General features: G+C 44.2%; 1 protein-coding gene and 1 long non-coding RNA gene across 2 annotated transcripts; both read right to left on the reverse strand.

Annotated features, from left to right (window-relative positions):
- Positions 1 to 5,082: 5,082 nt before the first annotated feature.
- On the reverse strand, positions 5,083 to 6,360 carry LOC105261339 (major histocompatibility complex class I-related gene protein). Its single transcript, XM_019821358.2, is given in 3 exon segments — positions 5,083 to 5,387; positions 5,389 to 5,572; positions 6,219 to 6,360. Coding segments are annotated over 3 exon segments (510 nt in total). The 5' UTR covers positions 6,334 to 6,360; the 3' UTR covers positions 5,083 to 5,176.
- A 15,708-nt stretch (positions 6,361 to 22,068) lies between these two features.
- On the reverse strand, positions 22,069 to 23,117 carry LOC109495486. Its single transcript, XR_002150898.3, has 2 exons — positions 23,005 to 23,117; positions 22,069 to 22,197 (listed from the first exon to the last, which is right to left on the reverse strand). It is a non-coding gene; the product is annotated as an uncharacterized LOC109495486 (long non-coding RNA).
- Between the last annotated feature and the right edge of the window lie 691 nt (positions 23,118 to 23,808).

Here is a 23,808-nt window from a genome sequence, read left to right on the forward strand (position 1 = left end):
TTCTATGCTAACTTTTGGGGACTTTTGTCCCTGTGATCGGCAGGCAGCCCAACACTACTTTTCTTACTGTTACCTCTCACTTCACAGCTTCAGGTGGGGTAATAAATGAAAACAGAGGAACAACAGTTCCCAAAATGTGGTCCGAATGCCCCAGGGGGTCTCAAGGCCCTTTCAGGGTGCCTATGAGGTCTACATCACGATTCCCCCCCCTTTTTTTTAATCCTAATCTCTCACATGTGCACGGTGGGGTTTTCTAGAGGCTACCTGATGTGTGATGACATCCTCTCTCTGATGGCTTATAGATACGTACTTGTGTTTTCTTGTACTTAAAAATCTTTTCCATTTGTAATTGATAAGACAGTAAATAGCAATAGATATCACTCACATAAACAAAAGCTCCTTGGTGTCCTCAATAATTTTTAAGAAGAAAGGAGCTTTAAGGCCAAAATGTGAGAGAACCACTGATTTTAAAAAGCACATGGTGTTTCCTGCTTTCCACTGTTCCTCACTCTCAATCTCCGGATAGCCACAACCCATTGGTATCCTGGGGGACCTGAACAGCCATGCAGAGGCCACAATCTACACGGGAAGGAGTCCTCAGTTGCTCTGAGGACCCAGCTCAACTGATACCCGTGTCTGATAAGTTCCATCCCCATCGGGAAGAATGTCTCCATAACCTCTTTCTTAGACAATTTATTCCCCGTTTTTCAACCAGATCATGCAAATTTCTGGGGCTGAAAGCCATGAACTCTGCAGAAAGCAGTTGTAATCCTTGGAAAAGTTGTGGTTTGCTCTGACCTATAGGGCTCTAGAAAGAAGAAATAAAGTTACATACAGTACAGGTATCATAGGTACAGAACTTACAATAGTAGAAATTGGCAACGGGGTTTCCCAATTAATTTTCTTCATTGTAGGAAACATGTAAAACCAAGAACGACCCAGAGCGCGGGTCCATCAACAACAAACTTATTTGTTGTGTACCTCCCTTTAGGGCAGCGTGCTGGCGAATGACGAATGTGGAGGTGAGCCAAGTTCTGTCCTCTAAGTGGGCAGAGTGGAGTAGCCTCATAGCTTTGAGTGTTTGGAAAGTGTGTCAGGATCATTTACTGTTAACCTTTGAAATACTTTTATGAGTCACAGAAAAGGAAAACTGAATTACAAAATGTGTGACTGTTTGTGATGAGTAATTCAGCAAAAGACTGGAGATTAGAACTCAGCCTTCCTTTTTTTTTCCTTCAACTCCATGCTAGTGCAAATAGATACCACAGCCACCTTGGCTCTGCTTGGGCTCTGAACTGCCTTGTGTCCTTGGGCCGGCACTTTTGTGATTGCTATGGTATGAATGTATGTGTCTCCCGCCCACCCCCCAGATTCACATGTGGAAACTGTAACCAGCAAGGGTGACGGTATTAGTAGGTGGGACTTTGGGAGGTGCTTAAATCCTGCCAGTGGAACCCTTATGAATGGGATTAGTGCCTTTATAAAAGAGGCTCTGAGGGGCACCAGGGCTCAGCAGGTTAAACATCTGACTTCAATTCAGGTCATGATCTCATGGTTTGTGAGTTTGAGCCCCACATCAGGCTCTGTGCTGACAACTCAGAGCCTGGAGCTTGCTTCAGATTCTGTGTTTATTTTACTCAAGAGCCTGCTTCGGATTCTTCTTTGGATTCCCTCCCTGGCCCGTGGTCCGTCTTTTTCTCACTCTCTCTCAAAAATAAACATTAAAACAACAAAAAAGAAAGAAGTTCTGAGAGATCCCTGGCCCAGTCCTACCATGTGAGGACGTGATGAGAAGTCCACGGTCTCCAGCTGAGACCAGGGACCTCATCTGAGCCCATTGATACCCTAATCTCAGACTTCCATTTTCCAGAACTGTGAGAACTACATTTCTGTTGTTTATAAGTCACCCAGCCTGTGGTGTTTTGTTATGCAGCCAAATGGATGAAAACAGTGACCTGCCATCAGAAACAAACATAGGTAATAAACAGATTGTGTTGTGGTTATGCCCTCAAATTCACAGAGATTCACATCACAGAGGGGCACCTGTAGTGAAAGACAAAAAACAAAAACAAAAACAAAAACAAAAACAAAAAACAAAAAACACCACACTCTGTCCCTACGTGGACTTCCTTCTCCTTGACTATTCTGCTAATTTTCCAGATGGTGCTGTCCTTCACGTTCCCGCTGAATTGGGTCCCATCCAGATGTGAGCCATGCAGAGCCGGACAACATCCTGGAAGGGCTGCCTCCCACCCATCCGTGGGCCTCACCCCTACACCCCACCTTGCTATCTGGTACTCTGATAAAAGGAGGAGCCTTGTCTCAACAAAATCTTCCTTCTCTTTTTCCTGAGGCTTGGAGGGGGAGCAGAGGTATCCATGCCATACTTCCAGTACTCTTCCCATACAACCCAGTGGTCCAGGTTCTCCCCTGTCTTCCCAAGAGCTCCTCATCCCAGGGAGAATCAACAGGGTTGGTATTAACCCTCACATCCCAACTTACAGCAACTTTGTTCCAGTTTTCCTACCTTCTCCCTCCCTTCCCTGAGAGCAGGAGGGCAGGCAACTAACAGTTCTCTCTCTCTCTCTCTCTTTTAGTGTTTATTAGTTTTGAGAGAGACAGAGCATGAGCGGGAGAGAGGCAGAGAGAGAGAGACACAGAATCCGAAGCAGGCTCCAGGCTCTGAGCTGTCAGCAAAGAGACCGATGCGGGGCTCGAACCCACGAACCGCGAGATCATGACCTGAGCCCAAGTCAGATGCTTAACTGACTGAGCCACCCACCGAGGCACCCCTGTTTGCACTCAAAGGTTATGCCACTCATCAAAATCTGGGAGTGGAGATTCATCTGGTCCCTCTTCCTATCTGCCCAGACTTGCCCTAAAATGTTTCCGTGATCAACGGTCCAGCACAACCCCAAGTCAGCCGTAGATTTCAGCCAGATCCTAAGCTGTCAGAGATTTTCCCGTCTGACAACAATGATGACATTTAATGTGTAAGCAGAGAACTACCGTGTACAAAGTGCTGCCATGTACGTTTTTCACACCAATGTCTGTGGTCTAGGCATTATCACAACTTTATTTTACTCAAGGTTATTGCTTTGTTTGCTTAGCATCTATTAGCTCTGCTTTTTTTCTGATAATAAGAACCCCTGCTCCTGACAAACACATAACACATATTAGAAAATTAGTTTACCTGACTCTAATGTGTGCTTCTGTTAAGAAGCACCAATCTTTGGGGCGCCTGGGTGGCGCAGTCTGTTAAGCGTCCGACTTCAGCCAGGTCACGATCTCGCGGTCTGTGAGTTTGAGCCCCGCGTCAGGTCAGGCTCTGGGCTGATGGCTCAGGGCCTGGAGCCTGTTTCCGATTCTGTGTCTCCCTCTCTCTCTGCCCCTCCCCCGTTCATGCTCTGTCTCTCTCTGTCCCCAAAATAAATAAACGTTGAAAAAAAAATTAAAAAAAAAAAGAAGCACCAATCTTTTTTTTTTTTTAATGTTTATTTATTTTTGAGTGAGAGAGAGAGAGAGCAAGCAGGGGAGGGGCAGAGAGAGAGGGAGACACAGAATCCTAAGCAGGCTCCAGGCTCTGAGCTGTCAGTACAGAGTCCAACGTGGGGCTCAAACCCACAAACCATGAGATCATGACCTGAGCTGAAGTCTGATAGTTAACTGACTGAGCCACCCAGGCATCCCTAAAACATATCAATTTTAATCCTGCCACCCAAACATAGCCCACAGTGTATTGGTTTCTCTCTTTCTCTCTCTCTCTCTAGCCCCCAGATCCGGTCTCTGACCTTCTGTGCTTGGCTTCGTGCCCTGGGAGGTTATGCTCATCAGACTGCCCCTGGGGTCTCCTTGGCCTGAGTAGTTTTGGCCAGTGGAGGAGCATCCTCAGCAAATGTCAGAGAGCCAAAAGAGGGAAGGGTTGGGGTCACAAACACCTGTTTCCCAACCACCTCACTGCAGTCTGCCAGCTGCTGTGTTTCTCCACAGGCACAGCACTTGCTAGAAGGCGCTTCTTCTAGGGCACCGACCCTTGCTCGCCCCTTCAGACTTGGGGGTGTAACGGTTTCCCTGTGCTGCAAGTCTCTGGGTACTTCACTGTGCCTTACTGGTCTCCCCAATCCTGATTACCTCTGTGCATGATCCCGTGATTGAATTCTATTCAGCGAAATCATTTTGAGTGTGCCAGTTATTTCTTACCGGGATTCTGTTACCCACAGCCGATCTTAGAAACTCGTCCTGATGGTTGCAGTGATTAGTCTGGGGAGTGGCACATGATCCGATTCAGACCAACCGTAGTTCTCCTGTGAAAAAAAAGTATTTTTGTAGCTAGAATTGGGAGAGAGAAGCCCATTCCTCTAGAATGGTGAAGCTAGGAGGATATGCATAAGCTTTATGCTGGCTGCCACATCCCCACCTCATGGAAAAAGCCATCCGAATCTTGGTTTTAGTTTCTTGGGTTCTCACACAGCCCTGATTCTTGTCTTTCAAATAGCTTCCTCTTTGTGTCTAAGCCAGTTTGAGTAGATTTCTGTTACCAGCAACCATTGCAATTAAGATGGTTATTCAGCTAGTGAGTGGGAGGGTTGAAGTTCAAACTCTAGTCATCTGCCTCCAAAGCTGATATTCTCGGGCAGATAGTCCACATTCATAGCTGTGACCCAGATGCCTCCCCAAAGCCTGTCACAGCTCTGGAAAGTCCCACCATTAAAGATCACTCCTAGGGGAAAAGGCATGTTGTATCTAGGAGTTACCCATAGCATGATACAGACATAAATGCATTTTGAATGGTAAGATTATGTGAAAAGTCTGTATTAACTAAAAGTTGACCAACTGAGTCATATCTTTAATGTCTAAGAGGAACTTTATACTGAAAGGAATCTTATGATAAATCTAGTAAAGACCCTCCATTTGTTTTCTTTATAAGTCCAGATTTTCGCTCATACTGGTACTGTATGAGCCCTCAGTTTAATAAACCACTTATAGGAATGGCTCCCTCCCAAAGTATTTCCCAGCTTATCACTGACAGGAGATGGAAGGATTTGTCTCACTGGATACCTCAAAAAGGAGGTGTCCCTTGGAAGTACTCCACTCTATCAAGACAAGTGGAGTTGCTGAATCTTGTCCAGATGCTGATAAAAAGTAACTAAGGGAAGTTTTCACGGAGAGTTACAGATCACCACAGTGCAACTAACAAGGTGGATTTCAGAATGGGGTGACTATAACCTAGATTAGAGGAAGTTATACATAAACCCAAGGGTTCTGAGGATGTAGGGACCTGGTGTTCTCCCTTCTTGTTACCTATCCTTTGCAGGATATCTTCCCCAAACTGCAGGAACCTCTCTAATGAAGCAGTATGTTCTTCTTCTAGCCAATTCTTTTGATATTAACTCATGCCAATTAGCCTCCTGTGCCCACTTGGTAATGTGAGCCACATTATCAATAACCATCCAGGAAAGGATATCTTTAGTGAAGATCGTGAAATCTTGTCCATCATAGGCCTGCTGGAGAAACATGGTGCTTCTGTCCTCCAACAACTCCGAGCCAATGATTCTCTGGTAACTGTGAAACCCTGGCACACACGTGCAGGTCACGAAGGGGCTTAGACAGGGACGTGGAGGTGGGCATCCAGGTGATGACTAGGGGAATGGCTGGAAGCGTCCTCTGCCCCCAAATGCATCACCCCACAGGCATGGCTCCAGGAGGTTCCTGTGAGATAACCCACTCATCAACAGATGTTTGCAGAATACCTCCTACATGCCATAGGAACATGATCATTTTTGCCTTGGCGAATTATCCGATAATGGGAATGACCCACACTGATAAACTTTATAATGTGGTAAAGGAGGGAAAGATATGCAAGAGCCAAAAATATCCTGGGAAAGTTAACATAGCAAGTCACTGTACCTAAGCAAGCGGCTCACTGAGCCTGGCTGCCAGGAAGTGAGACACAGGATGGCCAGATTCAGAATGAGAAAGAAGCTACAGGTTAGAAGCCTGAATGGGCATGGCATAGAGATATGGAGGGCAAAGGACAGAGGGCTCCTGAGAAGAGACGACTCAGAAGATGCTTAGGGCAGGTGGCAGGCACTGAACGCCATCAGGCTTTGCCAAAAGAGTGCAGCTCAGCAACCAGCTGCTGGAGTTCGCTGTCAGCCCAGGGCAACCACCTGCAGGGATGGGGGCTGGTGCAGGGGCGGGCCCATCTCTGCTGCCACCTGAGTGATTGTGCTGACTCTGCCGCTGCTTCCGTTCCACCTTGAAGGTCTGCTGCTGGCCCCTTGGCGGCTGAGTGTACCTCTCCCGGTGACCAGGCATGAGGTTCTCCACCATCTACAGAGCCCATGGCTCTTTCTGCCAAGAGACACTCGTAGGTAATGACGGGATGAGAAATAAATTCAGTGAAATAAATAAATGCAGTGAATTGCCCAGGTGAAAAGATATCAGAGTGAGTCCCCGGGAAGGAGGCATAAAAGGAAGATATTTAGAGTCACAGACAACCCACGTTAGTGCTCTGGGTTCAGCTGCATCCTGGGACTTAGCTGTCACTTTCTTTCACAGAATCACAGAACCCAAGGAACTGGGGCCTAGAAAGGATCTTAGAGCTCCAGCCCAAGACCTGGAGGCTTTTTCTGTCCAGGTTTGGAAATTTAGGATGAAATTTTACAGGTAATCTCATCTTGGAAGTGAAGCAGAGAGCCCTGTTCTGGGCTTTGGGGAAGGACCCGTGATCACTCATTGGTCCCCCAGGGTTGCCGTAAGAGGGCTTGCAAACCCTGATAACCCACCCCCTTGTTTTATGAATGAAGGCTCTAGGTAGATAAATGAGGGCTCCCACCTTGCCCCTGTGTGTGCATGGGCAGGTATGTACACAAACACACACACACACGCACACCCACACACACACCCCAGATCACTCAGAGAACCCACATGAGGGCTCAGCCTCCTGAGAAAAAGTGCTTTGAAAGCACAGTGCTTTTCCTCGCTCTGTGCGGAAGGCTATGGGGGCTGAGCAGAGTGAGGCCCTCTAACATGTGGGGCCACATCCACATCCAGGGACTTCTCTTGGTTGTCTAGTGACGGTACTAGATACCTCCTCCCCAGAGTGTTTCCAGATTACCCATGTGGATGCTGTTGTCCTTTTGTGAACTCTCTGAGAACTCAGATCTTCCCATGTGGCCCTTGCCACTGTGGAGATTCGTGGATGGGTGTCAGGTTCCCATTCCCCAGGCTGAATACTACTTAATGATGTTTATTCCTTCCTCTTTATTTGTAAGATATATTTAAGAAAAAAATATCGGGGCACCTAGGGGGCTCAGTCGGTTAAGCATCTGACTTCGGGTCAGGTCATGATCTCACTGTTTATGAGTTCTAGCCCCACATCGGGCTCTGTGCTGACAGCTCAGAGCCTGGAGCCTGCTTCGAATTCTGTGTCTCCCTCTCTCTGTCCTTCCCCTGCTTGTTCTCTGTCTCTCTATCTCTCTCAAAAATAAACATTAAAACAATTTAAAATATATAGAGAGAATTTAACAAAATCATCTCACAAGCACTTAGGTCATCTTTGGTGCATACAAATCTGTCCACACTTTGCTTTTTTCTAAAACTGTGTCTGAAAGAATTCATGTAGGCTGTCTTTTAGAACCGGCCGCCCCAAGGCCAGGATGCCTTTACCTTAACTATGAGGGGACACAGGATTCCCTGAGGCTGAAACCAGGCCTGCCGGGGCCCCTTCCGCCTGATTGCACCAGTTCTGTAAAAGCAGAACTGTTCTCTCCTTTCTCCCTGCTTCTCTAGCAGAGGTGGGGGCCGCTTGGCAGGGCTCAGAGTAGGCACTCAGCCCCGTGGGCCCCTCCGTGGAGGTGGTATTCTGCACGTCAGCTGCAGCACTGAGCAAGATGGAGTCTGGTCTTCCTTCCTTAGGCCTGGGCAGAACGGAAGACCCCAAGGCCCCTTTCCATGGCTCCGAACTTCTACCGTCTCCATTTCCTTCCTGGGGCTGGGGTGGGGTGGGGGGATGAGGGTTGGGGTGAGGAGGCAACAGTGGAAGACACTCTCAAGTTGGGCATAAGTGTCTTTCCCCAAAAAAGTGTTGGTTCTTGTAAAAATAAGATCCAGAGATTGAAGCAGAAGGACAAGCACTACCCCCGAATCAATAGTTATCACATTCTGCCTTCTATTCTCTTTATCTTCACTTACCTTCTACTGCCTTCTCGATGCTAAAGCCCTTAAGGGCTGGGACTTTGCTTTTTTCCTTTGTGTTTCCTGCCAAGGCCTACCACAGGGAGGCTTGGCACATGGTAGGAGCTTCATAAATATTTGTGAATTAAGTTGTTGGCAGAGCATTTTATTTCTCTGCCTTGAAATATGCTGAGATGCACAGGAATCTATTTAACCTGGAATGCATACCTTTAAAAATACTTTTCGGAAAGTGCAGGCTGGCGAATGGGGAGCAGAGCTGAAATCTAATTTACACCCAGTCTGGAATCTGCACAAGGTGTATGTGCTTGAACCTGCAACCGATTTTGAAACCGTTCCACTTCTCTACATCTGGAAAGGCTTTTGTGGCTACTCTGCAGATACGCAACGGTTTAAAGAAAGAGGCAAGAGGAAGAGCAAGTCATGAACATTAGTTCTCACATCTTCTTAGTATCCATCCGTGTATTCGACAAGCATGTGAGCGCTTCCTCTGTGCCAGGCACTGTTCCAGGCCCTAAGCACACAGCACACAAAGCAGATACAAATGTCTGCCCTTGTGAAGGCTTCGCCCTAATAGATGGAGGGGGGGAAGGCAGACAATGCAAAATACATGAAATATATATCATGTCTCTTAAAAGGTAGAATGGATATAAAGTTGCAAAGGGGACTATGCAGTACAATTTAAAACAGCAATGCTTGTGAAAGGCGTCCCCCAGAAGGTGACCTCTGAACCAGTGACTGCCGGGAGTGAGGGACCCAGGCAGGTATCCGGGGACACCAGTCCAGGCAGGGGACTGTACAAAGACCTGGAGGAAAGGGAAGGCAGGGCATGTTCCAGGAGCAGCAAGAAGGCCTGGGGCTCGAGCGGACAGAGGGGGTAAGAATAGGTCAGAATCGCTTCCACACTTATTCATAGGAAAAAAACCTACAGAAATCAAATTCCAGGCAAAGAATGGGAGAGAAGGAAAAGGGATTTAAAAAGAGATTGTTTCTTTTTCTTTTTTTTTTTTTAGTTTAGTTTGAAGAGGGGGAGGGGCAGAGAGAGGGAGAGAGAGTCCTAAACAGAGTCTGTGCTAATGGAGCCCTACGCGGGGCTCAAACTCCTGAACCATGAGTTCATGACCTGAGCTGAAACCAAGAGTTGGACGCTTAACCAACTGAGCCACCCTCAAAGAGACTGTGTTTCTGAGCTAAGCTGGATTGGTATAGATAGAACTTCCCTTGGAATCTAGGGTTCCTTTTATGACATCAGGTCTATATGCCCGGGCCACGCCAACAAGCAAAAAAACAAAACAAACAAGCATCAGCAACTTGGAGCATCCCTGCGCAACGGGAGGATCTGGGCTATGAGTGTCGCTGACATCATCTCCATACATATTTACATACATATTTACAACTCATATAATTTCACTTTCTTATGAAAATATCACCTTATAAAAATCTGCATTATCCAGAGTTTATAAGAGGGAATTAGAAACATGGTCTGTCGACAATGCTGTCCAAGTACAGCGTGATGTCTTTTTGCCAACCTCAATCTCAAGCCAGGTCCTGGTTTTTCCGAGCAGTCTGTCTCCACCAGCCAGGCCTGACTTCAAAGACTGCTCTGCCCCTGAAGGCTGGCCTTCATCTGCCGGTCATCTGCCCGCCTACCCTCCTGCAGCTGCAGCGTGGCTCTGCTCCAGGGCATCGAAGCCCTCTCCCCTTGCTTTGCCACAGGCCCACTCACCCATCTGGTGTGTCCACAAGTACAGGTCACGCTTGCTCCTTAGTTGGGCTTCCGAAATGCTACTTCAGCCGTGATGGGAAGTTGCTGGACAGATGTTAAGTCAGTAACTCAGAACAGAAAAGATAGAGGGAGATCCATGGTACCCTTTCTCTCTTGGTGCATTAGACCTTATGATAATTTATATCCTACAGATACGTTGCTCAGATGATCAGATAGTATAATTACGCAGGTTGAGAATCATTTGAAAAAAACCTGTATCTGACCATTTTGTATTTCATACAATTCAATCTGATCTTTTGATTCTTTCTTCTTGTTCCAATAATTATGAAATTAGATTTCTCTCACCTTTTTCACGGACAGATTATCAGCATCAACTCACTTATTGAATGGAAATTTGCAGTTTATTTATTTATTTTTTTAACGTCTATTTTTGAGAGACAGAGACAGAGCTCAAGTTGGGGGAGGGGAGAGGGCAGAGAGTGACAGAGACACAGAATCCGAAGCAGACTCCAGGCTCTGAGCTGTCATCACAGTGCCCAACGTGGGGCCCGAACCCACAAACTGTGAGATCATGACCTGAGCCAAAGTGGGAAGATCAACCCACTGAGCCACCCAGGCGCCCTGGAAATTTGCAATTTAGAATTTAGTCTTCTATCCAGGCCAGTCCAACTGCTTCTTAAAGGACCTTGGCTGCCCTGTCCCAGCAGCCTCTGACAGATATTGCTGACAAGCCTGAACACCACAACTAAACCACCCTTAGACCAGATGCAGTGGTCACATTCTAAATTGCGTTCCCTTTAACCTGTAGATTGACCAGTTGGGCCATTTTTACAAAGGACTGTGAAAATTACTGGATTATACAATAATTGATGAGGTGTTTGCAGATATTCATCCGTGGGGGCAATGTACATTTATGGGTATCTGTGATGTACAAGGAATGGTGAGGCAATGTCAGGAACAGTAAACAAATCAGATCCCAGTTCTGTCCTCCAGGAACTTATAGTATTATTGCAGACCTGAAGCATGGACAGAAATAAATACAAGGCAGCAACACAGGGCAGCAAGCAGTAAGTGCTATGAAGGAAGTACCAACAGAGTACTCCAGTAGCTCGGCAAAGACAGACCCTGTTCTCATATGAAGGAATCCAGAAATGCTCCAAGACGGAGGTAGCAAACCGTCCATGAAGTTGGGCCTCCAATGGTCCGTGAAGGGCAGCAGCATTTGAATCATAACCATCAGAACTCCAATTTATCTCTTGAGTACAGGCCGTGTGTTGGGTACCATGCTAAGTCCTTGATAAACATGAGTTTCATTTATTCCTCACAACAACCCTTTGAAGTAGGTCTTGTAATTCCCATCTCGCAGATGGAAATTAGGGGCAGAGAGATCAAGAAAATTGCCTAAGATTATCCCTAGAATCCTTAAGTGGAGGAGACAGGATTCACACTCTGATCTCTTGCATGGGCACTCCCTCCACCTTAGATTACCCAACTGGCCCTACCATAGGGGCACTTCCCCTTTCCAGGCTCTATTTCAATCTCCTCCTCGCCTGGTCATCCCTGTTCTCTCCCGCCCCCTTGTGTCACAATGACTCATTGTCCCCGATTTCCCAGTCCCTGAGGGCCCAGGCTCCAGATCTTACAAGTGGCTGTGGGTCCTGATTGGATAACCAGGTCAACAAAATTCCAATTAGTATTTGTTCGTTCTCCCAAATGGCCCTATGCCTTAATACAATCAGAATGATTATGATTCCTGGGAACTACTCTTTGGAATTTCAGGCATTGTGGGAATGAGGGGGAGAAGCAGACAGTAATACTTTTAGTTAAAAGGATCTTTGGACACTCCTCAAACCATGCAGTCACGTGGGTGCTTCTATGCCCAGTAAGAACTGCTAATCTCCTCACCACTCACCTAAGACAGGAACTTATTGAAGGCCCCCAAGTACTGAATGTGACAAGTTGATTTTTTAAGTTCCTCTCTCAAGGCTACCTTTTTGGAGGTTACCAATGTCTTATCTCATATAAATTTTATTCTTTTCTGAATTTCCAGTAGGCACAGACCCAGCTGCTAGGCATACAGCAATGAATACATCAAAGTCCCTTTCTCTGAGCTCTTTTCGATGACAAAGACTGGCAATAGATAAATACATAATACAAGATCAAGTGGTAATAACGTGTGTGAAGAAAAGTAAAGCAGAGACAGAGACCGTATGAAGAGAGCTGATCTTTTAGATAGAGGGACCAGTAAAGGCCTCTCTGAGCAGGTGGCATTTGAGAAGAAATTTGGGTACAGTTAGGAAGTGAGCCATAGGAGAAGAAACTTCCAGAGAGAACAGCAAGCCCAAGTCCTTGAGGAGGGTGCACAGAGGAATATAAATAGTAAGGAGAACCTCGTAGGGCCACGTAGAGCTTTAGAGAATGAATGAATGAGCTCTGGTAGGTTTTCTTCTTAGTACTTTCTGTATACAATGATGACCATATGGTCTCATATTTCCCAGAAGAACTCCAACTTATGAATCTTACTCTTTTTAAGTGATTCACTGAAGTTGTAAGAAAATGTCATTTGATATGCATACTCTTGAAAGGTATTCCAGAATAAATATAAATTGGGACATCAGAAAGAATGTCCTTTGTCATCTGTCTCAATTTGGGTTTCATAAAACAAGTGTGTAAAGAGCCATTGCCTCATCTTTAACTTATGCCCCTTCCCTCCAGTTCTTGGCAACCCCCTGGGGTAAGAAGATTGAGGTCAATGGGTTTTAAGAAAGAATAGGCAGATATTTTAACTAGTCAGAAGAAAAACCTACAAATGAGTTCAATTTCTCAAGTTTAGATACATTCCATGTCAGCCAAAAAGAAGAGAGCCTTAGGGGAGTGGAACATTGTCTTAGAGAAATTTTGGTTACACGTACCTTGGCAACAGCTCCATGGAAACAGACCGAAGTCTAATAAAGTCTATAGCAAAGGCCCACATTTTCTCATGTTAACTCTTTGAACTCTAGGCCATTTCTAAGCAGATAATCTGCAAGTCTGCCTTTTAACACTAGTCTGGTTGGCAACTTAGGGGGCTTATCCATCACCAGTCCTTGTCTCTGAAGGACCCTACCATTTGTGAAACAGATTGATATAGCAGATTGATACACCCATAGAATTCTGAGTTAGTACCGAGAGACTGACCTTGATTATTTCAAGATGAAACACACAAACCACATATGGCTTTGCAAGAAAGATCCCATATATGCCCCACACTAATTACACCCACACACATCAGGTCACAGTTTCACACAGGCTGAAGTGAAGAACAGGATGAATTGTAAAGTGTGAAACATCATTTTTTTCCCTACACATTCTACACACATTTCTATACACATTCTACAACTACAGAAAACCACAGTTGCAAAATTGTAGTCATGATTGCTACCCAAATTCTATATGGCTCACAGTCAGATAACTTCGACTTCTTAGAGATAATACCTTTAATATAAATTCACTCAGGAAGTATTAAGTGCCTATTGGTCACTAGGTATTGCCTGGGAAATAAAGAAGAAAAGAATGAGGTGATCTCTCCCTGCCTTTAAGGGAAGAGTTTTGCAAATAGAAAATTATAGAACTGTAGACAGGCACTATGGACTACAGAGGAACAGTCTACTACAGGCTGGGGAGCCAATGAAAGCAACACTCTGGAAGTGACATTGGAGTTATCTTGACATTTCCTGGAGTCGTGACCCCAAACACTCTGGTATCTCTTCCCCATGTTTCCCTATCTAGAAGCTCCTACTCAAGGCCAGCATTAGGCACAAATATCATGTAGACCAAGTCTCATTCATAACCCTGTCTCCCTTCCTTGTCGACATCCCTCAGAATGCTCAGTCGGGGTTTGGCAGGACACAGCCTTCACTCCAAATGAGTCACATAAAGAGACCTGAAGGAAGAGACTCTTTGTGTATGTATGGGCAAGGTTAAGGGACTAAATGAGGGATGATGGCGCACATAGAAGCTAGCAATCATGGAAAGCCATTATCACTCCTAGAGTTGCAGAGATAAGAGAAGCAAATAGTGTTATCAAGGTTCAGTTGGTCTAGATCCATGAAGAAGCAACTACTCAGTCAAAACTATATCATCGAGGGACACAGCTACTACCAGAGGCATTGCAGAAAGAGGGCAAGGAGGAAGAAGAAAATACCCCCAACCTCTCTTTCCTCCCTGCTCTCTCATCTCTCTCCTTTCAGTGCCTCCCATTGGTGAACCCAAATTGAAATTAGCCTGCAAGAGCACTAGGTAATGCAATCTGTAGCAGTCAACTTCCTAGGGCACAAGGCAGGACAGAGAAGGCTTGGAGTCTAACGAGTCAACAGGAGAATAACCAACACAAAATGACCTTTCCTACCCTTTATAGCTGACTTGTTTTATTTCAAATTACACCAACGATCAAAGTGCCAAATATCCACATCCAAAGGTGCTGTGACATTGTGGTAAACCCCAGACTGTGGGCTCGAAAACCTGTATCTGCTTCGGACTCTGCTCATTATATGAGCTGAGTCAACCTCTCTATTCTGGGCCTGGGTTTCCTCACCTTGATTTTTATTTTTTTTTTTTCCTTAGCCTACAAGTGTTAGTGAGACAATTACATGAAAGATTCTGTGCAGGGGATATTATTGGAGAGTTCTTTGAGGATCAAATGTAGGTGATATATCAGCTTTGAGCTTCTAGAATATCATCCATTTCTTTCTCTCTTCCTCTTTCCATCATTTGTATCTTATCCTCCTCACCCCTAGTCTTTTCCATTTCTGACTTGAATGGTGGGACTTTACTGGATTAAATTTCTGTGAAAGTAGGAACTATGTCTGTCTTGTTTACTGTTATATCTCCAAAAGTGCTTGACACATAGTAGCCCATCAACCAACATTTGTGGAATTAATACACAGATGATTTAAAAGAGCTCTGTCAAGTTCATGAGTCACCACCTATGGTGGTGACCCAGACCGAGTTCTAGACATTGCTTGCCAACCCACTCAGGAGTACCAGTCCCTCGCTGGATGTGCAGTTGCTTAAGGCAGAGAAGCCTGGTGCTTCCAGTCCATGGGCCTTCTCCTGTATTTAGGACAACAGAAGGCATCTGCTTTTCCAGTGACATGGATCCCCTAAAAAAAATAAAAAAATCCTCCTTCTCAATTGATACTTCTTACACCCAGTAAACAAGTCCAGAACCATGGTTTTATCTTTCTATGATCTTTTGTTATAGGTAGGGCTTATGGTAAGGAGGAAAAACAAACAAACAAACAAACAAAGTAAACCTGAGCAATGGATCTGCTCCTCTATTCAATGCCCCTGAAACTCTGGGCACATCCCCATGAGATTCACTAAGCTAGTAAAGAGAAACAAAAGGAAAGGAAAGGATTTGAGCAAAAAAGAAGGGTAGCAGTGCTCAGAAGGAAAGTGAGGGGGTTACCAGGAGTGTCTTTCCGGAATGGCTTCTGCCCCTCAGCAGGTAGGTGACCTCAAAAGTCTACACACATGACCTGGAAAACTGTCCAGCTGGCCATCACTCATGCAAGTCCTGGGTTTCATAAATATGCTTTTCCACCCTTGGCTGCATCATTTCGCCACAGGGGGAAGACAAGCTGTTCCCCTCAGGCTGCCTCAGCTTTGGGTTCAGAGCAAAGAAAAGTTGTGATACTCACAGGTTGTGCTTCACTGTTAATACAATGATGAGAGGTAATGAGAGAACCGTCAGCCCCTAAAGTCCTTCTCTTTAGGAATCTTTGAATTGAAACACCAGCCCTTGCTCTTCAGTGACTTAACTGAGCAACACCTAGGGGAGAAATAGTGTCATCAGTTGCTAGGTAGAATAGGGAGACAAAATGACTGTGTTGACTGCCTTCTAAGGTGACTTTTAACCCTTTATTGGTCTCACACACTGCCCATTCAGCTCTACTTCCTTTTTCCTGTCTGGGCCTGTCCCCCAGCTCCCTGGACAAACTCAAGCTGCTGTTTCCCAATGTGGCATGCTCTTCTGATGACAGCGCAGTCACAGCTTGATCCTGGGGGTTGCTAATCAAGAGAGCCAAGCAGCTGCCCCTCAGAATCTTCTGTCAGGCCTTGTCCTTGGCCTCCTTTATTCAACAAGCATTTTTGAAATGCAAAAAATGCTCACACACTTCTGGTGGGCTGGTCTCAACCCTACTCCTAACTTTTAAATATTTCTGGAGCATAGCTATGTGCAAGGCACAGAAAGACTAAGAATACCTGGTCCCTTAAGGAGCTCAAAAGAAAAGAAGTCTTTGGTTCTTCCCTGGAGCTTAGATTTCACCTAAGGTCAATGCAAAAGATTCACACAAAGTTCCCAGGACTTGGAACTCCCTGCTCTGGCTTCTGACAGTCTTAGACCCCTTTGTCTGCTATTGCAGGTACCGCTTCGAGGGTCCAGTTATTTTTAGCTTACGTCTATCCTCCTTGCTGCTCTAGCACCGTGCACAATAAGCTCAAAAAATGCTTGTTGAATAAAGGAGGACAAGGAAAAGGCCTGACTGAAGATTCTGAGGGGCAGCCGCTTGGCTCGTTTGATTAGCAATCCCCAGGATCAAGCTGGGACTGCGCTGTCATCAGAAGAGCATGCCACGATGGGAAACAGCAGCTTGAGCTTATTCAGGGAGCCAGGGACAGGCCCAGACAGGAAAGAGGAAGCAGAGATGAATGGGAGAGAGGAGTGGAGGTAGGGCCACGAGGCAGGATGGCTTGCACTGGGGTTGAGGGGCCTGGGTCTGCATCCCAGCTGTGTGACCTTGGGCAGAATCCCAAATCACACCAAGGCTCAGTCTCTTCAAGTTTAGAAGCAAATCCTGGCATATATTGCACAAGGTTGTTGAAATATGAGATGAGGTTCTGTTTATGATGCTCCTGGCAGGTAGTAGAACTATAAATATTGGTTTCCTTCTGTGGGAGGCTGAATAATGTCCTCACCCCCATCACTCCAAAGATATCCACATCCTAATCTCCAGAACCTGTGACTATGTTACCTTACCTGGCAAAGGGATTTAGCAGATATGATTAAATTAAGAATCTTGAGATAGGAAGTTACCCTGGATTATCTGGTGGGCCCAAGGTAATCCCAAGGGTCCTTATAAAAGGAAGGCAAAGGGGTCAGATTCAGAGAAGATGTGACAAAGGAAGCAAGGTCAAAGGGATGCCACTGTCGAAAGGGGACCTACACCAAGGAATGCAGACAACCTCTAGGACTGGAAATAGAAGGAACAGATTCTTCCCTAAGGCTCTAGAAGGAATGCCCCCTCTCAACACTTTGATTTTAGCTCACGAGATGGGATCCACTTTCAAACTTCTGACCTGCGGAACTGTACGAGAACACATGTGTTGTCTTAGGTCACTAAGTTTAGGGTCATTCGTTACAGCAGCGATAGGAGATTGCTTGTCTCCCATTTCCTCAAAGAGAAAAGAAGCCAGGTAGTGAAATTAATATTTGGCAACCCCTCAGCCCCTCCTAGTACTTTCCCTTCTCAGATCTTTGTATTTCTTTTTTCTTTTTCTTCTTCCTTCTCTCCTTTGTTCCTCCCTCTGCTCCTCATTTAACAAATGTGGAGCACCTTTGTGCCCCTCCTAGAGCCCCCAGTAGTCCTACATGTCTCTTGGCAATGTATTTGTTCCTTTCATTTTCTGTTCATATCTTGTTCCAAAAATGCATACTATACCATAATCTACAGCATTTACATTAAGAAAGCAGGTATGATGACCATGCCTTTCATGTTTAAGCCATTTTTTCAAATTGCAAATTAGCAAATACAATCCAGAAAACTTGAAAAAAAAATCAGAGTAAAAGATAAAAGTCACCCTTGAGAGAAAGCCACTGTTAACATTTAGTATATGTCTATATGTCTTTTATATATATATATATATATATATATATATATATATATATATGCATCTGACTACATAGGCATGTATATAAACACATTTGGGGGGCTGTTCATTTTACCAAAAAAGGGTTTCACATCCTAATACTATTTTGTAAATTGTTTTTCACTTAGCAATATCAACAATGCATTTTAAAAAGTAGAATAGCTTTAATAGTCCTTAAATTCTTAAATAAATAGATTTAATGACAATCAAGATCCTAAAGGACAATGAAGCCTGCCCCGCCCACTAAGCTGGGAATCACTGGGGTAGGGAGTGTCCTGGGAATTGTCCTTGGGAAGAGCAAGTCTCCCTCTGTGGAATTGTCAAGCCTTAAATCTCAGGCTGCACTTTTCAGTGTCCTGTGCTTATCTTGTTCACTATGGATCCTTTTAACTATGTCTTGGCTTCGTGTGTGTGTGTGTGTGTGTGTGTGTGTGTCTTGACTTTTAACACCCGATTTATTATATGTATCATAAGGCTTTTCTGACGAATCTGACCTATTTGCCAGTGGGACAAATCATCCTCAAAAACCAAAAGACAAATTATCAAGTTAGCAGAAGGGTCTTGTTTGTTAAATAATGGTGTTTTCCACATAATGTAACTTATTACAGTCAATAAGTAGTTTCCTCTTGGCTATTTAAAAACAATTTTTAATGTTTATTTTTTTTATTTTTGAGACAGAGAGAGACAGAGCATGAACGGGGGAGGGTCAGAGAGAGAGGGAGACACAGAAGCCGAAGCAGGCTCCAGGCTGCGAGCTGTCAGCACAGAGCCCGCTGTGGGGCTGGAACTCACGGACCATGAGATCATGACCTGAGCCAAAGTCCGCTGCTCAACCGACTGAGCCACCCAGGTACCCTTCCCCTTGGCTATTTTTAAAAATTCAATAGGTGTGCATGTGTTCAAGCCTGTGTGAGCCTGCATGTGTATGTGCGTGGGTGTGTGTGAAGTCTGATCCATTTTCTGTGCTTAGGTAAAATCCATTTGCTAATTTTGGGACAAGGCTAGCCCTTATACAAATGGGCAGTAGGATCCTGTTGCAAAGAACACAGGTTTAGGAGTCAGAAAAACTTGTTTCCAAATGGGGCTCTGCCCTCCCTACCTATAAGACCTTGAACATATTATCAGCCTCTCTAAGCCTCAGATTTCTCATGTGGAAAATGAGGGTCATAACTCCTTACAGAGTTGTTGTGAAGATTCAATAAGATCCCCAGCGGTTCCCAGGACTTGTGACTTGTCACTTGCTGGGACTTTAGAACACTATTATCACACGTGCAATCACCATCATCACCCTTTAGCAATCCCAAATAAATCTGTAGTTTAAGAAAAGACAGTGGGTCTCTCTGGTAATCTCAGTTCAAGCCCCCGGGCCCTGGTGTACAAACAAGTTGGTTACATTCTAAAACCTGCCCAACGTAGAAATTCTGGAGCCACTTCTGAAGATTATGCACGGATGATCACTTAGCGCAATGTCTGGTACATAGTAAGTAAATGTTAGCCATCGTTATTACCATTCTAGTTATTCACTAGTATACTAAGAGAGATTATGGTTTTTACTTCTCTGTGCACCGACAGATTTATAGAAAATGGTAAAGGTCATACCTACCCTCCTGCAATGGTTCAAATTCAATAACATATTTTAACTTTTAATACTTACCAATATCCATTCATTCAGACATGACTAACTTGGCTTATTCTAGAAAGAGTTTTAAACTGCTAACTTTTGATGTACTTTTTGCATATGTGGTCAGTTGGCTTCCTTATTTCTCTTTTTTGATTTTTTTTCACTTTTTGTATTTCTGATTATCCAGGTAAAAATTGCCAAACTCACATTTTCTTTTTTCTAAATATAAGTATTTTCTATGTATAAAAATGTTAGTATATATGTACAAATGTGTATGTAAAAATGACAGGAGTGTATATATATATATATATATATATATATATGTATAAATGTGCATCTAAAGTGGACAGTGTATACAAAAATGTATATCATATATATAATTTTGTGTCTTGCTGTTTTGCATACATGTCATTATACACTTTTTAACATTTCTAACAACCATCAAATGTATCTTCCATAAATTCTTAATCACTTCTTAGTGTTTGGGATATATAAGCTGACTACAATTCCTCTTTATTTTACACCAGGGTGTAAAGGGTAAGAGTGGGAGGTGTTGGTAACATCCAAGGAGAGGAAAGAAAACATAACCACTGTGTGGATATTTCCTGTGGTTGGGGCTAGGAAACATAGACAGCCATAGCTGGATCAATGGAAACCAATATAAGTGAATGTTTCCTAGAGTGTTCTAGAACACACACATGTATATCAGGGCTTTCAGAAGATTGGGAAAATGATGAAGAGCGTAATACCTAACATCTATGTAACACTTTTCTCCCTTACTCTATGCTGTTTCAAAAAGGATTTAGCGTGAACTCAACAACAAAAAACAACCCAATTAAAAGATGAGCGAAGTGTTTGAGGGGTGCCTCTCTGGCTCAGTCAGTAGAGCATGAGACTCTTGATCTTGGGGTTGTGAGTTCCAGCCCCATATTAGGTGTAGGGATTACTTAAAAATAAAACCTAAAAAAAAAAAATCTGAATAGACATTTTGCTCAAGAAGACACACAAATGGCCAATAAGCACAGAAAAGATGCTGAACATCAATAATCGTTAGAGAAATGTAAATCAAAACCACCATGAGATACTGCCTCGTATCCGTTAGGATGGCTGCTATTAAAAACAAACAAACAAATAAACAAAATAACAAGTGTTGGAAAGGATGTGGAGAAATTGAAGCCCTCGTGCACTGTTAGTGGGATTGTAAAATGGTGCAGCTACTGTGCAAAACAGTCTGGTGGTTTCCGAAAAAATTAAAAATAGAATTAGCATATGATCCAGTAATTCCACTTCTGGATATATACCCAAAAGAATTGAAAGCAGCGTTTTGAAGTGATATTTGTACGCTTATGTTCATGCATTATTATTTACGAGAGCCAAAAGGTGCAAGGAACCTGAGTGACCATGGATGGATGAATGGATAAACAAAATGTGGTATGTACATACAACTGAATATTATCCAGCCTTAAAAAGAAGGGAAATTCTGGGGCTCCTGGGTGGCTCAGTTGGTTAATTGTCCAACGTCGGTTCAGGTCATGATCTCATGGTTTGTGGGTTCGAGTCCCGCATCAAGTTTTCTGCTGTCAGCACAAAGCCCAATGCAGACCCTCTGTACCCACCTCTCTCTCTGCCCCTACCCGGCTCATTCTCTCTCTCTCTCTCTCTCTCTCTCAAAAATAAATCAACATTTAAAAAAAAAAAAGGAAGGAAATGCTGACACATGCTACAACATGAATGAACCTTGAAGACATTACGCTGAGTGAAATAAGCCAGTCACGAAAAGACAAATGCTGTATGCTTTCAATTATGAGGTTCCTACAGCAGTCAAATTCACAGAGACAGAAAGCAGAATAGTGGTTGCCAGGGGGTGGGGGGAGGGGGAATAGGGAGTCGTTTAATTGGTACAGTTTTATTTTTGCAAAGACGAAAAGAGTTCTGGAAATTGGTTCAGCGACAGTGTCAATGTACTTACCATTCCTGGACTGTATTCTTAAAAATGGCTAAGATGGTAGGTTTTCTTATGTGTATTTTACCACAATGAAGCGATTTTCAATTACTTTTTAAAAAGGATTTAGGGTACTTAGAGTACCCCGTTCTTTCCAAAATGCTTTCATATACATTATCCCAGTTGATCATTAGAACAACCTAGTGAGGGAGCAGGCTGGGTATTATTACTCCCATTTGGAGTAGACGAGATTGCCTTGTAGGGGTGTCATGGAGCTCCCACAGCTTTTAGGGGGAAGGGATGGCTTCCGTCTACCCAGAGTCCTTAATGACAGGATGTGATTCCACACTTTCTGATCCTCATTTTCATTGGATCCCTGGCCTAGTGGCCTGTGCCTGGGCCCCAGCAAGCTCCCTCTGTCACTCACTCTCCTAACTTTGCAGACTCACTCAGGGACCGGAGGTTCTCCTGGATGTCCTCTCAGGACTGTACAGAAAACTCAGAGGTGGGGTTGCAGCCTCTGCCACCAGAATGAACAGAATCTGAGTGTTACAGTTTGATGAGTTCTAACAAAGGCGTATAACTGCAACCCATGCTCCCATCAGGATAGAAAACATTTCCATCACCTCAGGAAGTTTCCCTTCCCAGTCAATACAACAAGCCCAAGGCAACTACTATTTTGGTATTTTATTCCATGAGAATTTTTAATTCTTTTTTTTGGTGGGGGGATGGGAGGAGATGGCTTTTTGCTGAGTATTCTTCCTGAGTGGTTGTTTATGCCAGGACCTTGGACCTATTAAACTTAAAAAAAAAAAAAAAAAAAAAAAAAAGAAAGAAAAGAAAAGAGAAGAAAAGAATAAAGTAGCTTCCTTTGTTTCTTCCTCATTTTAATTATAGCTTCCCTTTCCATGGAGCCTGTCTGTCCCAATGGTCTGAGAGTGCCTTGGAGGCAAGGACCAAGCCTATTTACCTCTGTTCTTCAGTGCCTAGCACATAGTAAGCACACAACATGTCCCAGGCACTGTTCTAAGTGCTTTTTACACATCAATTCCTTTAATCCTTGTAAAACTCTAGGAGGAAGGTGTTACGATGGGGTCCATTTCACAGATGAGGACAGTGAGAGATTTAACAGTTTAGTGTTAAAGACACCATAGTCAGGAAGCAGAACTGGGATTTGAACTGGAGCAACCTGGCTCCACATATGGCTCTTACTCAGTATTCTCATCTGCCCTTTAATTACATGTGCTTGTTGAATGAATGAAAAATGATCCTTTTTCACCTTCCCATCTCAGTATGTCCGTAGCCAAATTAAATGGTGGTCTCCCAAAAGCTTCTCTTCCCCACAACTGACCTCACTGCTCCTGCAGGAGACCCTGCAGGGTCTAAGAAGCACAGAGCCTTTCACCTCTTGGCTCCCTAGCCTCACTTAATCTCTCATGTCTAGGTGTCCTTTTTTTTTTTGTCCTTCCTAGAAAACATCTATCAGATTCACCCCTTCCTCTCCCTTTGTCACCCGCTAGACCCCAAGACCTGACATTTATTGCCCACCTGCCTGTACTCACTAACCTTTGTCTTACATTTTTCCTTGAGCTCTTTTTTCTGGCTTACCTCTTAACTCAGGCAAATGAAACCCCAAAGCACTCCTGACAGCCCTGAAGAGAACGCCCACTGCCCCAGACCACCAAGCCCTTTTGAGCTAACCACGTGCCCCACCCCCACCCCCGCCCCAACCTTGTGCCTGAGAACATGGACCGTGGAGTAACCTCTGGAATGACCTACAACTACCTTTATGACATTATAATACTAAAATATCTGCCCAAGGAGGAGCCTCAGACTCATTTACATAACATACAATGTCCATATAGGGCATGTTTCCTTAAGGTGCATGGGCAACCTTATGCCTGCCTCCACATACGATGATGAAGCTTCCCTATCTAAATATTCATCCTAGCTTAGAACAAAATCAACTCATTCACCCTCTCTTGGGGAGCCATCACTTTGGAAGCCCTTTCTTATTTGCTGCAAATTAAAGTTTTCTTTGAGCAACTACTCAACATGGTGCAGTTTGGGACTCACCTAGGAGCAAACTCACATTGGTTTGGTCACACCTTTACAAGTGCTGCCTCACTCTTTGGGGGCCTTGGGGTTTACATGCATCTTTATTTAACATTCACAATAATCCACAAGCCAAATATTATTATTCACATTTTGTAGATAAGAAACTGAATAATAGAACCCAGGTTCAAACGGATTTTGTCTAGCTCTGAGGACTCTACCATCTCCAAAGACTGGTGACCTTGAGCAAGTCACTTAACCTCCAAGAGTCTCAGACTTCTCATTTGTAAAATGGGGATGATGACAGTAATTACCTTATTATTAGAGCAACTGAGATAACACTTAGTACAGTGCCTG

Source organism: Felis catus, chromosome F1 (assembly GCF_018350175.1).
Source record: "Felis catus isolate Fca126 chromosome F1, F.catus_Fca126_mat1.0, whole genome shotgun sequence".
Taxonomy (NCBI): Eukaryota; Metazoa; Chordata; class Mammalia; order Carnivora; family Felidae; genus Felis; species Felis catus.